At 27.4% G+C, this 14631-nt stretch overlaps 1 protein-coding gene across 1 annotated transcript in view; it reads left to right on the forward strand.

Annotated features, from left to right (window-relative positions):
- Blm (Bloom syndrome helicase) overlaps nucleotides 1–14631 on the forward strand; it is a 101323-nt gene that overhangs the window by 32982 nt on the left and 53710 nt on the right. The window contains exons 5-6 of the mRNA XM_075364633.1: nucleotides 2070–2248; nucleotides 7662–8724. Coding sequence (XP_075220748.1) covers nucleotides 2070–2248; nucleotides 7662–8724 — 1242 coding nt within the window. The remainder of the gene's footprint in view (nucleotides 1–2069; nucleotides 2249–7661; nucleotides 8725–14631) is intronic.

Below are 14631 nucleotides of genomic sequence, written 5' to 3' on the forward strand. Positions count from 1 at the left end.
TCACCTCAAGAGGGATCTCAAAGGTAATCATTACACCATCAACAGTGAGGTGAAGGAAACTGTGGCCGCTTGGATCTGAGAAAGACCGCTAGAATATTTCAGTGACGGAATGCAGAAACTTATGATACGTTGGGGAAAGTGTATCAGTATAAACGGGGACTATATAGAAAAATAAATATTCCACTTTGTAGCTAAGGTATTGTACTTTTATTCATTTTTTATTTCGTTCCAATATCTCTTTTCATTCCCGTGCTACACATATATGTGCAAAATTTATCAGATGAGCCTCGTGTTATTAAAGATACTAAATAATAGAAATTCTTGCACAGTTCTGCATGCGAAGACTGACTTCATAATTTTATTTTGTGCAAGGCATATACAAAACCTAAATGAGAGAACTAGAAGAGGTATAATTTTTTTTAATTATTTAATATTAAAATATATTTTCTATTATAAGAAAATTAAATTATTATATCAAAAAAAAAAAAATTTGATGAAATAATTAAAAAAAAAGAGTAGACCCTACATACAAGCATCAAGTTTAAACTCACTCATAACTGTGACTTGCTGCATAAACACGTATAAAATATACACAAAGTCAACATACCTCAAATTGAAGTTATGTTGTCTGTTGTCAACCTTAAATTGAGCTTGACTCAACATGACATAAACCAATCTTCATCAAATTCTCACATGCACAGCTTCAGATTCTCTACTACAGCTTATCTAAATATCAATGAAGTGGATGTAATAGTTTTGAAGATTTTCAAGCCACAAAATGTTAATACATGAACAGTATTTTTGTAATCCTTGTACCTCAAAACATAAAGAAAATTCATTTTCACCCCCCCCCCCTCCCCAACCAATCCAATTGTATGACTGAAAGTAATACTGTACTTTTCTTTGAAAAGTCTAAAAAAAATCATGTACCTTAATATACATGTAAGAAAAAAATAAAAGTTAAAAAAAGACTCTGAGATTCAAACCCAAGACATCTCGGTTGTTAGACTGGTACATTCATCATTCGGTTGTTGTCGCTGCTGTGATTATAAATGTACAAATAAGCTACTTGAAAATCTTAAAATAGAGTTCACTCAAAAATGAGACTAAGTTTGAAGCTGTCATTTTGGATTTAAATTAGGGCAACCTTTCCTATCATCTTGCAAAAAGGCAATCTATAAACTTCAATATAACTTCATTGCTGGATTCAGTGGATTGAGTAGCAGTAAATTAAATGTAGGTACCATGCAATAAATATTTTCTATTTGTTTTTTTAATAGCCAATGTAACTTTATATCATTAATTTTCAAGATAAACAGTTAAACCATTTGCTGCTGCCTTGAATCATATTGGTTTATGAATTAATAATCGTACACTTTTTATTAGTCTGATCTTATATTGCATTAATCTATAAAATTATTTATTGAAATGATTAATTTATGTGATATATTCATTTTATACTAATAGCTAATTATGTTAATTATCCTTATTTAGTTTCATCAAATCTTCTTTTTGGTTTATCTGCCCTGCAGCAAGGTTTCAACCGGATAGTTTTTTCCATTCTTCTCAATCCTGAACTTCTCTTTTCATATTCCAATAACTTCTTTCTTTTCTTATATCCGTTGTCATTCCTATGTTTCTTCTACTCTCCTCTTTTCCCTTCAAGTGTCCTAAGCTGTATACATACGCCTGCCTGCTCCTTATTGTTTTCAAAATCTTCCCTTCCTCACCTATTCTTCTTAGTACATACTTATTTCTCACTATCATATTTTCTTTGCTCTCCCCTTAGCTACATCTCAAAACTTCCCAAATATTTTTCTTCTTTCTTTTTTATTACCCATGTCTCACATACAGATTGTGCGATATAAAATAAAATATAATTTTAGTTTTGTATTTTTAATAGCTTAGCAAATGCACTAATTATAAGCATCTTTCTATGATGTTCAATGTGCTTGTATTTTTTGTAGCGATATGTTGTAAGAATGCCATGCGAGTCAAATGAAGTTTTTAGCTGACAACTTTTTTGTGTACATATAGATTAATCCATTCTTTCTGTTAAATATTTTTAGACAAAAATGGTGAACATTGTACCTTATTAAATAACAACTGTAAAAAAAGTAATACTGCAGTGAAACTGAGCTACACAACTGATGATAATAGCAGCAATAATAATAATAATATGGAAAATTTGGATTCTTGGTTGGAGAAACTTAAACAACGACCCGCTTTACAGCCAATAAAATTGGAGGTATTTTTTATTACTATTTTTTTTTTTTAAATCGGTTTTTATGCAAATTAAATGGTGTATTTTTTTTTCACTTTTATGACTGGTTAGGAACACTTTAGTCAGTCCATTATCCAAGTCTCTTCGAAGGGACTGTTCAATCCTTGTAGTCCTCCTAGTACTTTTCTGTAAGTTCTGATCTCCTTACTGTTTCTACTGCTGAAAATATTTGAGTTATGAATTTCTTTCTTGTGAGTGTAAAGCGAGTGTTTTTGTACTTAATTTTTTTAATTTAATTTTAACTTGTCTGTGGTGTCTTCTGGTGTAAGGCCAATTCCCTTCAGATCCTCTCTTATTTCTCTGATCCATCTGTATTCTGTCTTGGTGTTTTTCGAGTTGAGATTGTACTGTACCAGCTGTTTCAGAAGTCTCGAATCTTGCATCCTCATGATGTGTCCAAAGAATCCTAGTCTCTTACACGTGGTATCAGTGGTGGGTTCTAACTCTTTGTACACAACTTTGTCGGGCATGATCCACCACTGTCCGTCTCTGGTACTTTTTGTTTATGCAGGTTCTTCCAATTCTTTTGATTTGGAGTCTGTCAGTCTTTGATTGTTCATTCACATGGAAGAGTGTTTCTGCTGCATATGTGGCTTCCAGTTTTATAACTGTGTTATATTATCTTATTTTTGTGTTTATGGATAGACTTTTTTACTGTAGGTGTATCAGGTTAAATTTTGTTCTTTAGCTAGTTAGTTCTTGTTTGTATTTAGGTTGCTTGTTATTATTTCTCTGAGGTATTTAAATCTGATTACTACTTTGACTATTACCATTTATTTTTACTTTTTTTAATTGTGCTCATTTCTGGGGCATAATTTCTATCTTTTCGAATGATATTTCGAGACCAATTTTATTTGCGATGTTTTGAAGTTCTAATATCTGTGTTTTAGCTTCATTGATGTTTGCTAGCAGTGCCAAGTCGTCGGCAAAACCAAGGCAGTATGTTTCGATTTTTTGTCCTATTTTTATGTTTGAGGACATTTTTTGAGCTATTCCCTCTTTACCATTTCCAGAGTGCAGTTGAATAATAGCAGTGAAAGTACATCGCCTTGACACAGTCCTGTTTTGATCTCAAATGGTTCTGAGAGTTTGCCTCTGGATTTCATTTTTGACTTAGTGTACGTGAGGGTCAGTTTTATCATGTTTATTAATTTGAGATGTAGTCTGAGGTGTTTAAAAATTTTTAGTGGGGGTTCTCTGTAGATGCAATCTTATGCTTTCTTAAAATCTGCAAATGTTATCACCATGTCTCTGTCTCTTTCTTTTTTTGTTGTAATCCATAAATGGTGTATTATAAAAGATTATGAGAATTCTAAATTTATGCCAGTTTTTCAACACTTTGACAATGCAATGAAATGCATACTTATACCTTATAGTTTCTCATTAAGTACCCTATTTTAAAGTTGGATCAGCAGTTTTTTTAGCCAAGAACAAGAGAGGGTTATAACATGATTACGAAATATAGCAATATTAATAAAATTAATTGTATAGAAGGTAATAAAACAGAGCAAATTCTTAGATCATCTTCAGACTTGATTCCATACTATAACTTATTAAATTAAATTGCATCGTTATTGCAGTAATAATCACAGAAAAACAGATTAAATCATTTTTAATATAACAAAACTGTTTAAATATTTAAATCATATGAGGATGTAAACTGGATTTTTGACAATAAGAAAAGTTTTAGCTCAAGGTAACCTTATAATAACAGGTGATGTGTCATAAACTCGAAAATCGCATTTCAATACTTTACTTAAGGAACTTAAAGAGAGGAAAGAAAATGGTGAGAATGATCTCTTCATTGCATACTATAATTGAAATCCTTACATTGCAACTAAAAAGAAGGATAACGCACAGCTAGTGGACAGTAGTGATGGTTTGGTAAAAAAAATTTATCAGAACATAAGGGGTGTCAGGGGCCATACTGAGGAATTTAAACTAAGGATGAAAACTTTTATCAACTATGACATCATTTTGTTGACTGAAACATTGTTGTTTGAAGATATAGACAGTACTGAGCTTGGTTTATGTGTGAATATAATGTAATTAGATGCGATATGTCGTCTATTTACTAGCCAGAAGTCAAGTAGAAGAGGTGTATTAATTGCAGTTTGAAATCACTTGCAATTCACTGATATTACTGTTATGGATAATGAATTCAGTATGGCGTATACTTTTGAAGATAAACATTGGTTCTGCTTTCATTATTATTATTATTGTTATTTATTCCTTCTAGCTCTTCTACTGGCTATTATAATGGTTTCAAAGATTGTATTACTATGTCACTATCCAATTATAGTAATAGTTAATGTTTAATATTTTATTACTTGGTGATCTTAATGTTCCTGGTTACCAGTTGTTAACTGGAACTTATTCATTTGCTAACAATCATCACTTTAATGTTGATATTTCCTGTACTGCCTTGTGTTTCTAATTTTTGTAAAAAATTATCATTTATTTTGATTAAATAAGTTGGCTAATTCTAATGGCAATTTACTTGACTTAGTACATACTAATTTAGTTGATTAATGTTGATTGATTATATCAATCAAAATATATAATATTGATTTATTATATATATTGATTAATATTGTGTTAACATTGATTGATGAAATATTTGATGTGAAACTTTCATTATCCATTACCTTACCTTTTGTTAATTGCTCTAAACTTACTCAAGTAAATATCATTTATGACTTTCTGAATTTTGAAATGTTCTTGATCATTTCAAATGCAAATTTTGAAAGTATTCTTGATCACCTTAATAACAATGTTGTCTTTAAAGATGTTGATGTTTGTGATAATGATTTTCATACCGATGTTAATCTAGTTATGATACCTTTAATTCTGCGATAGAATAACAAGTTCCAAAAATATCAATTAGTGAGGGTAAGTTTCGAAAATGGTTTTCTGAACTAATAAAAGCAAATATAAATAAAAAGAACTATCACAAGTTTTACAGTTCTATAAATCTTATTATTATTATAATTTATTTAAAAAAGAACACTCACTTTGTAAATTTTTTTAGTAAATGTGATATGGTAAATTATACTAACAAAGTTGAAAAATTGTTAGAGACTAATTCTAAGAATTTTTGTAGTATTTGAACTGTGTTGATAATAAATAGATTTTATACTGTGATTGTGCATTATATACTGCGAGTATTTGAGCCTAATAACAGGCAAGACATTGTTTATATATTTGCCAATAAATTTGGTAGTGTATATTCTAATAATGATCTCTCTTCAACTAATATGTTTAAATATAATGATTGTTTTAATAATATTGTGCATACTGACAATGAAATAAAAAAGGCTATAATTGAATCGGATGAAACATCAATTCCTGGCCCCGATAATATTCATCCAGTCTTGATTAAAACTTGTTTGTTTATACTTTATACTGTTTCTTATGAAGTTGTTGAATCATTCATTAAAAATTGGCAAGTTTCCCAATATTTGGAAAACTTGTTTTGTTACACTATTTTATAAAAGTAGTGAAATATCTGATGTTAAAAATTTTTGGCATCATAGTAAGTGTAATGTTATAGCTAAGCTATTGGAAAAATTATTCTGTAGTGTCACTATATATTAAGAAATCTATTATTCCAGAGCAGCACGGTTTTCTTGAAAGTAAATCTACTCAGACAGATTTATGTTTATATGGAATACAGTATTAGTTCTTTAAGTAATGACTCAATTGTTGATACAATTGTATCACAATGACAATTGTGGACCTTTACTTCCATGGTTTCATTCATTTCTTACAAATAGAATTTAGCTAATCAAAATAAATAATCTTATATCAAAACCAATTCATGTAACATCAGGAGTTTGTAAAGGTACTCATTAAAACTACATAAAGCAATAAATAACCCTAATGATACTAAACTACTTCAAAGTGATTTAACTGCTTTACCAAAATGGTATAATTTATGGAGTTTGTTACAATATTGATAAATGTTTTCATATTACATTGGAATTGTTAATACTGGTGATCATAATTACATGTTAATTGGCACTTGTCTCTAAAAGGTTAAAAATTTTGGTATATTTATTGATAATAAACTAACATTCCAATGCCTAATTGAACATGTTGTCTCAAAAGCTATTAAAAAAGTTAATTATATTAAAAAATTTTAATTGTATTGTGTCTTTTGTAACGTTGTATTTTTCATATATTTATCCTGCTTTAACATATTGTTCAGTTATTTGGAAACCTCAAACCAGTTATCTAAATAAGTTGCTTGAAAAAACTTGTCATGCTTTTTTAAGATATTCTGTTTACAATGTAGGTGAATCACTGTATTACTGTAATCATGATTATAATTATATTTTGAACTTCTTCTTTAGAATTCCCTAATTTTGAACTGTTTTTTGAAAGAATTGATTTATTGTATGCTTTTAGAGTACGTTATAATTATTTTGACTGCTATTATATATTACAGTTATTTAGTTTTAATATTCCTAGTCATTACCTTATACTCAATAATTATTACTTTTATATAGATGTAAGTTCACAATGGAGATCATTACTGATATATTTTACTTTGTAATCGCCACACTGGTTTGAGATTTATAATACTAGCGAATATTTATTTTCTAATTTATCTAGAAATATGTTATTATTTAATAATATTTACTTTGATTATTGTATTGAAGTTTATCTTAAATTTATATGTATGTATACATGGGAAATTTCCTGTAGATCTGAAATAAATTAACAAGTTATAGTAATCAAGACTGAAGGTGAACTAAGGACTGAATTAAAGACATCTCTGTATGAGTGAGCTGTTTCTTTTTTTTACTCAGTTGGACATTTCATTTATTAATATTAATAATGTGGAATAGATTGTAATAAAGACTTCTTACATTGAAAATAAGATTTTTTTTATGTGTAAGGTGCTCCCACCAATTTATTTTTAAAAAAATTAAAAGATTTTCTTTTGCAGAATCAGTTCACTCTTTCAATGAATTTTTAATGTGCTAATTAAAACAAAAATAAATAAAACAGTTTTCTGCTGTTTTGTTTATTCTTGCATGTAATGTGTGCTCAAATAATTTCTATAGCTTCTAAGTGTTTCTTATGTAATTGCTATTTTATTTATTTAGCATCTTTACTACTTATTTTAATATTTTTTCATACATTTATTATTTTTAATTGTTAATATGAACTATATTTTTTTAATGATTAATGGTAAATTTTGAAACTGTTCTGATGAGTTTCATAACAGTTCTCATCTGTTTGGGTAAATGCTTTAGCAGTTGTTTTTTAGTTGTAGAATAACCTTATTCATTCCTGAAATGACCCACAAATGTATTATGCATTTATCAGAATAAAATACTTATGTATTTATTGATTTATTTTGTTCTAGATGCCGGAGGATAAATTATCATCATTACTTAACGAACTTAAAAAGTGTGATAATGATATTTTAGAAAAAATCTTTGAATGGTTCACAAGTTTATCATCAGATGCTGTACAAAACTTACCCAGTTATCCTGATTCTAAACTAATATCTAATTTTAAAATTACAAGGTCACAAATACAAGCCAAAATTAAAAGGACTGAAGTTATTTTAAAAAGAAAATGTAATAATCTAGCATTCAATAAAGAAGATTCCAACAGTTCATTCATTACATTATCAGACCTTATTGTAAAAGAACAACAGTCTGATGATGAAGAATCACATTCAAATATAAGTAAAGAACTGGTTTTGTCGCAATCGAGTGTTATTTCTATCAAATCTCAGACTAATGATTTTAATGATAGTACGGCTTACAGCTGTGATATTAATTCACCTGACTCGTCGTCTGGTACTTGTACATTTATACCGAAGATCCCTGTAAGTAATTCTATTAATGATAATAAGTTTCATAACCAGAATAAAGATGAATCTATATCAAATACTTTGAAATCATTTGATAATTCCTTTACAAGTTCAACTGATATGTCAAACTGCAAGAATTTATTGCAAACAAATCGACTGGAATGTATTAATAATAATAATAATAATGGTAATATTAGTATTAATTCATCTGATAACAGTTCAGGAATTATTAATTCATCTGTAACATGCAGTAAAAATCCTGCTGCCATTTTTGTACCAAAAGTTCAGAGATCAGCGATGTTATTAGATAAAGCAATATCTAATGTAAAAGAAAGTAATATAAAAAGTGTATCGAGTTTTATAAAAGAAAATTCAAATGTAGGTAAACAAACCATAATTAATGGAAATTATTATGATTCACCTGCATCTTCTAATTCGGAGATGAATAATATTAAAACGTATTATTCTACTCCTGTTAGTTCTACAACTAAACAGTTAACACCATCAGTTCACTCAACTCCTTCATCTTCATTACCTAGAGGTGGAGAAAGTTTCTCTGATATGGATGATATTATACCATTATCACTTCCTACTTCTTCAAATAAAGGTGTGTAAGTGTATGTTTTTTCTCTTTATTATGACTTTAATTGTACTCTTTTATTCAGCATTATGCATCGATTAATTTATTGATGTTATTGTTTAAGATTATTCTATAAGTAATAAAATTATTGTGTATAAGACAGCATCAGAACATTCCAGATACTATCATTCCCAAGACTTATTTTAATTTTTAAAATTGAAAAGTTTTACATTATTCATACCAAATGACATTACTGATGGCTTAATCCTATATCTGTCAAGTATCTTGTTACATTAAATATTGATGATAATAGTTTATTTTTAATTTTTGTTACTAGAAATGTTTACAATTAGTATCATTTGATGGAGTAAGATACTGTATAGATACTAATATACTAATAGTTTAATTATTAATTTTGAGTTTAAGAGAAATTTAATTGTTTTATAACATCATTTAATAAAACAAATATATATATATATATATATATATATATATAATTTAAAATAATTCATTAACATATTGACCACTTCTAATATAATTTAACATTAAATGAAAGTACATTCCAGTACTGGACAGCAGTATCTGAGTATTCATTAATAATAAACTTCAAAATTTTTAAAAAGAAAACAAATTTGACAGATTGTAAAATAGATGTATTTTAATGTAATTATAGAATTTAATATAATCTGAAGGTGTGGGATCCCATAAAAATTGATTCTTGGAATTAATGTGGTAAGTGTAACTTATCTATTTACTGTGCTTTGGTGGTTTATATTCATTTAGTATTAAAATATATATATATATTCAAACATTATACACCCCTGTATAAGATAAATTATTTTTTTTAAATATATAAATCCACCAGATACAATTCAAATAAAAGGTAAGAACCTGGCTGTAATGCTTTTAGAATTTTTCTCCAACATCAATAGACAAATTTTATAAATTAAAAACATTTATAAATTAAATTATATAGTTAAAATTTAAAAAATCAATATGTCTATACTAGCATCATAATTAAAACTTCTTACATCTAACATGGTAAGATAATGAATCTTCATGGTAGGTATAAGAAGTTTTAACTATGACACTAGTATATAGATCCTAATTTTTTTTTTCAATTTTAACTATTATTTTAATTATATTTACATGCAGTTTATAAAATTTGTCTGCTGATGATGGAGTAAAACTGTGAAAGCATTACAGATAGATGAGCATTCTTATCTTTTATTTGAACTGTATCTGGTGGGTTTAAATATTTGTTTTTAAAATAATAAATATATATATATATATTAGGGTTTTAATATGTATCATGTGGTGGATCACAAAATACTCATAGATAGATTCTATTGCTTTGTTCTAAGAGGGATAGCACTAGAATTGATTACAAATTATATCAAATTGAAAACAATACTAAATTTTTATTTGAAGTATTAAATTTGGAAATTCAATAAGTTGTATTTTAGTAATAACAAGTGAGTGCCTCAAGGCTACATACTTGGACCTTTACTTCTTGTTTTATATATATATATATATATATATATATATATCTTGAATATAGTAGAAGATGAAACTATTCTTTCATATGTTGATGATACAGTTTTGATAAGTCATAGGTAGACCTGATTTCTGGCTGTACACAAAATGAATGGTTATTTATAAAAGGTAGTGAATGGTTTATTAATAATCAACTATCTCTGAATATTGATAAAACTGTATACAGTATATGACTTCTGGTATAAATGAAAATAATATCTCAGTCAACATACATGCACATATTGAAAACAAAAGATTATAAACAGAGTAAGTTGTAAATATTTAGGACTGACTGATTGTAGACTGTAATGTGAGATGGAATAGTTAAATAGATAATGTAATAAAGAAAACAAAATACTTGTTATTAATCTTTGTAAAATTAAAAAAATTATGTCTTCACATTCATGATTAATGATATACTATATTGTTTTCATAGCCTAGCAACATATGGCATAATTGCTTGGTGGGAAGAGAATATGAAATTATTTTGTCTCCTGTATTAAGCTTGCAAAAAAGTTACTTGAATTCATTTTGTCTCAAACTGAAGAAGTAGAATTACCTTTAAATATAAAAAAAAAATATTGAATTAGAATCTTTAATGTACCATTTTGAGTTGAAGCTAAAATATCTTGAGACAAGTAGTATTACTAGAAATTGACTAATAAATCTTCCACAAATTAGTAGAAGTATATACTTTAAAAGCAGTTACATTAAATCAATAAATGTATTCAATCAACTTCCAGCAAACCTAAAGAAATCTAAGAATAAAAAAAACCAATGATCAGAAAGATTAAAAAATGATTAAAATAGTTTAAAAAATAAAATCTTCCTAGAGGAAAGGATTTATTTTTTTAAACCTGGACGACTGTGCTTAGCAAATTATAAATAATTCTTATAGTTTATAATTGTATTTTTACTTTATTTTATGTTATTAGTTACTAACTGTATTCTCAAACTTTGCATAGTTAATTATGTTTACCAGTTTCTCTACAATAAAATCAATAACATTTTTGTGATTAATCTAGTCTAGAAATCTAATCTTTTAGGAATAATCTATATTATATAGATTAGTTATACAGATTGGTATATATATATATTGCTACAATTGATTTTTGCAGGATTTCACATCTTCAGTTTTCATTAAATTCTGTAATTACATTTAAACATATTTATGTGTGATTTGCTATTTTCCATATTTTTCCACAATAAATTTAAAAATTTTCTAAACAATTTTGAGATATATATACTACTTTCCTATAAATAATATATCAGTTTAAATAAAATACTAATATACAGAACACTCGTAAATAAAAAATAAAACTAAGTATATTATCTTTGTTATAAAAAATTTAAACAATATTTAATTAATATATGATGTTATATAGATATAGGTTATAAGTTTTTAAGGGCTATTAAGAAAGATGAAGAACATATTCTTATGTAGTTTTTATTGCGCTTTGAAGCACAAATCTTTACTTTTGTGCATAGTTTCTTTCATTGTTGAGGCATATATCGTAGCAGGGTACCAGAAGTTGTATCCCTTCACAGAATGATGATTAATGCCTGTGACAAGCCATGTTTAATGAATTTTTGACCTCATCATCGTCATCATTGTGGAACTAAGGTAGTTTTTAAGGAACAGGTGTGATAGTCACTTGGTACAAAGTCCAGACTGAATTGAGGGTTGATGGAACTGTTCCTTGCTGAAGATAGCGAGGAGGCATTGCAAGGCAGCCTGTGGGCAAACGTTATCGTGAATCAGCGCAATGCTGTGGAGTAAGCAGTGTTGGTTGTTCTGGACTGCACAGTGCAATTTTTCAGTGTTTCACAATAGACATCACTATTCACTGTGCATCCTCAATTCAAGAAGTCAACAAGTAAAACTCCTTTTTTGTCCCAAAACAATGTGCACACGATCTTCTGAATAGAAAATATCAGCTTCCATTTTGTCTTTCCGGATGATGAAGTGTGTCCCCATTCCATTGATTTTCATTTCTTTTCAGGTATTATGTTTGACACTCATTTTTTATCACCAGTGACTGTATAGCTCAAGAACTCGTCACTTATTATGTGTACAGAATAAAAAATTAACCATTTCATTTTGTGATTTTCCCTAAGTATCTTAGGCACCTAAGTATCTTAGTGTGCACACAACTTTCAATTTTTTGGACACAGTTTCATGTAGAAGTGAAAGTGAAATTTCTGGAAAATGTACAGAAAGTGATGTGATGATGAATCATCTGTTCTCTTTAATCTTTCCATTTGCTTGCACCAAATCATCGGTTATCAGTATTCTCCCATTCAGTTCATCATGCATGCCCTTCTTGAAACAATCTTATCATGGAATCACTTATTGCATTTTCTCCATAAACATCACAAATCTGATGGTGAATTTCAACTAATTTAATGTTCTTTGAAGAGACGTATCACAGTACACAACGTTGGTTCTCATTTTTTTTTTTAATTTATTAATATACTAAAAAGTGTATGGACTAAACAACTGAATAAGAATGACATCAATCCCCTTCTAACAAATTGGGCGACTCAGTATGTATGTGTAGAATCGCAATTATTGTGTTGCAGCGGCTATATTTAGAAATGGAACTTAACTTGCACAATACTTTGGTATACAAGAAAGGACCTTACCATGCTTCTGTTGCCCCATATTTAATAAATTGCGAACCATTTGAAAGATCTTCCCAATTAACTTAAAAAAGAATTAAAATATGTTCTTTGATAAAAACTATTATATTATTCTGTCATTGGGTTTTTTTAGGTAATACTAAATAAAAAATAATTAAAAAACCCCTGATTTTTCTACATTCTATTCCACATGTACACAAATATATACTTTTCCGTAGCACCATCTGAATTGTGAATTATTTTGTTGTATGTAATGTATAAATCTTTTGTATGTAATGTATTTACCTTAATATTAGTTCATGTGCTTTTATTTAAATTATTTATATGGACTTTATAATTGTGTCTATTTTTTTTTTTTTTATATATATTATTTATCTTATAAAGACGTGATCTGTATAATATGCTATTATGTATTGGTCAGAATAAAAAATTTATTTATTGTTTTTACTTTCTGGTTATACATTGTAGAAGCAAGAGATTTCCAAGCATCTACAAATTAATAATATGAAAAAGAAGAATAAAACAAGTCTGTCAGAATCTCTGAGCATTTCAATATTCAATTGTTTGTAATCATCAGTAGAAAAATCAATGTGATTTTTTACTTAATTCCTAATTTCTTAATATTAAGGAGCAGAGAGTTGAGTTAAATTATGTATTTTGAATTCTTAATAAGTAAAACAATGTTTAGAATCTGCTTCTGATCATTAGAATGTAAAACTTCTTGAACATCCTATTGTAACAAACATAAACCCAAAGTGAAAGAAATGACAGAGATTTAGTTTGTAATTTTTTAATTAATTTTACATAAATTTAATGAATTTTTATAAATTTTATTTGCATTTTTTTGTTACCTAACTTGTTCTTTTTGGTTCTACCTCCTAACTTTGACTTTGTTTACATCAGACTGTTTATATTTTGGCTCATTTGTATATTTTATTTAGTTTTAATATATCTTATTGATATTAATGTTAACAATTAATCTTTTCTTTATAAATTTGTTATAATAAAAATGATTTACAAATGAAAATTAAACAGAAAAGTTTGTCAGTTTTTCATTGGAAAAAAAAGACCAATATGAAATTGCACCAGAAAATATTGCTCAATGTTCTGCTAATTCACTTCATTCAGTTAGTACAGCACTATGCAAGCAGAAAGAAGAAAAGCTTCAAAAAATAAATTCTTAACATGAATAGTCAAGAAATTACCGGCCTATCTTTTATCTTCATAGTATTCTAAAGTCATCAGTTTTTTTATTGCTGTTGTATATAAAATTTATTTTTATGATAGAGAAAAATAAATTTTGACTAAACTAGTGATCTTGAGGCAATAAAAATATTTATCTTGGTATAAAATTAATTGTAAAAATAATGGCATTCAACTTGAAAAATAGATCCAGATTACGGTGCTATTGTTAATGCACGTTTATAATCAATAAATAATTATATGGGATAAATATTTTTGTTTCACAGTTACAAGAATGAAACTGAACTTAATTCACAAGATATTGATGAATTATTGATAATTGATTCAGGTATTTATTTATTTATTTTTTTTTATTATGTTATCGGTTCTGTTTTAACCCATTAGATTACTGTGACGTTAGTCACATATTCCTAAGAAGTACAACTTTCTTAGACTTTGATATTGCATTTCTTTACTTAGATTTTATGTAGGTGTAGGCAATCTAACTTAAAACTTTCTCTGTAATAATTCAAAAGGATTATTTTATATTTTGTGTTTATGACTATAATCGGT

The sequence above is a fragment of the Lycorma delicatula genome, chromosome 4 (genome assembly GCF_047948215.1).
Source record: "Lycorma delicatula isolate Av1 chromosome 4, ASM4794821v1, whole genome shotgun sequence".
Classification (NCBI taxonomy): domain Eukaryota; kingdom Metazoa; phylum Arthropoda; class Insecta; order Hemiptera; family Fulgoridae; genus Lycorma; species Lycorma delicatula.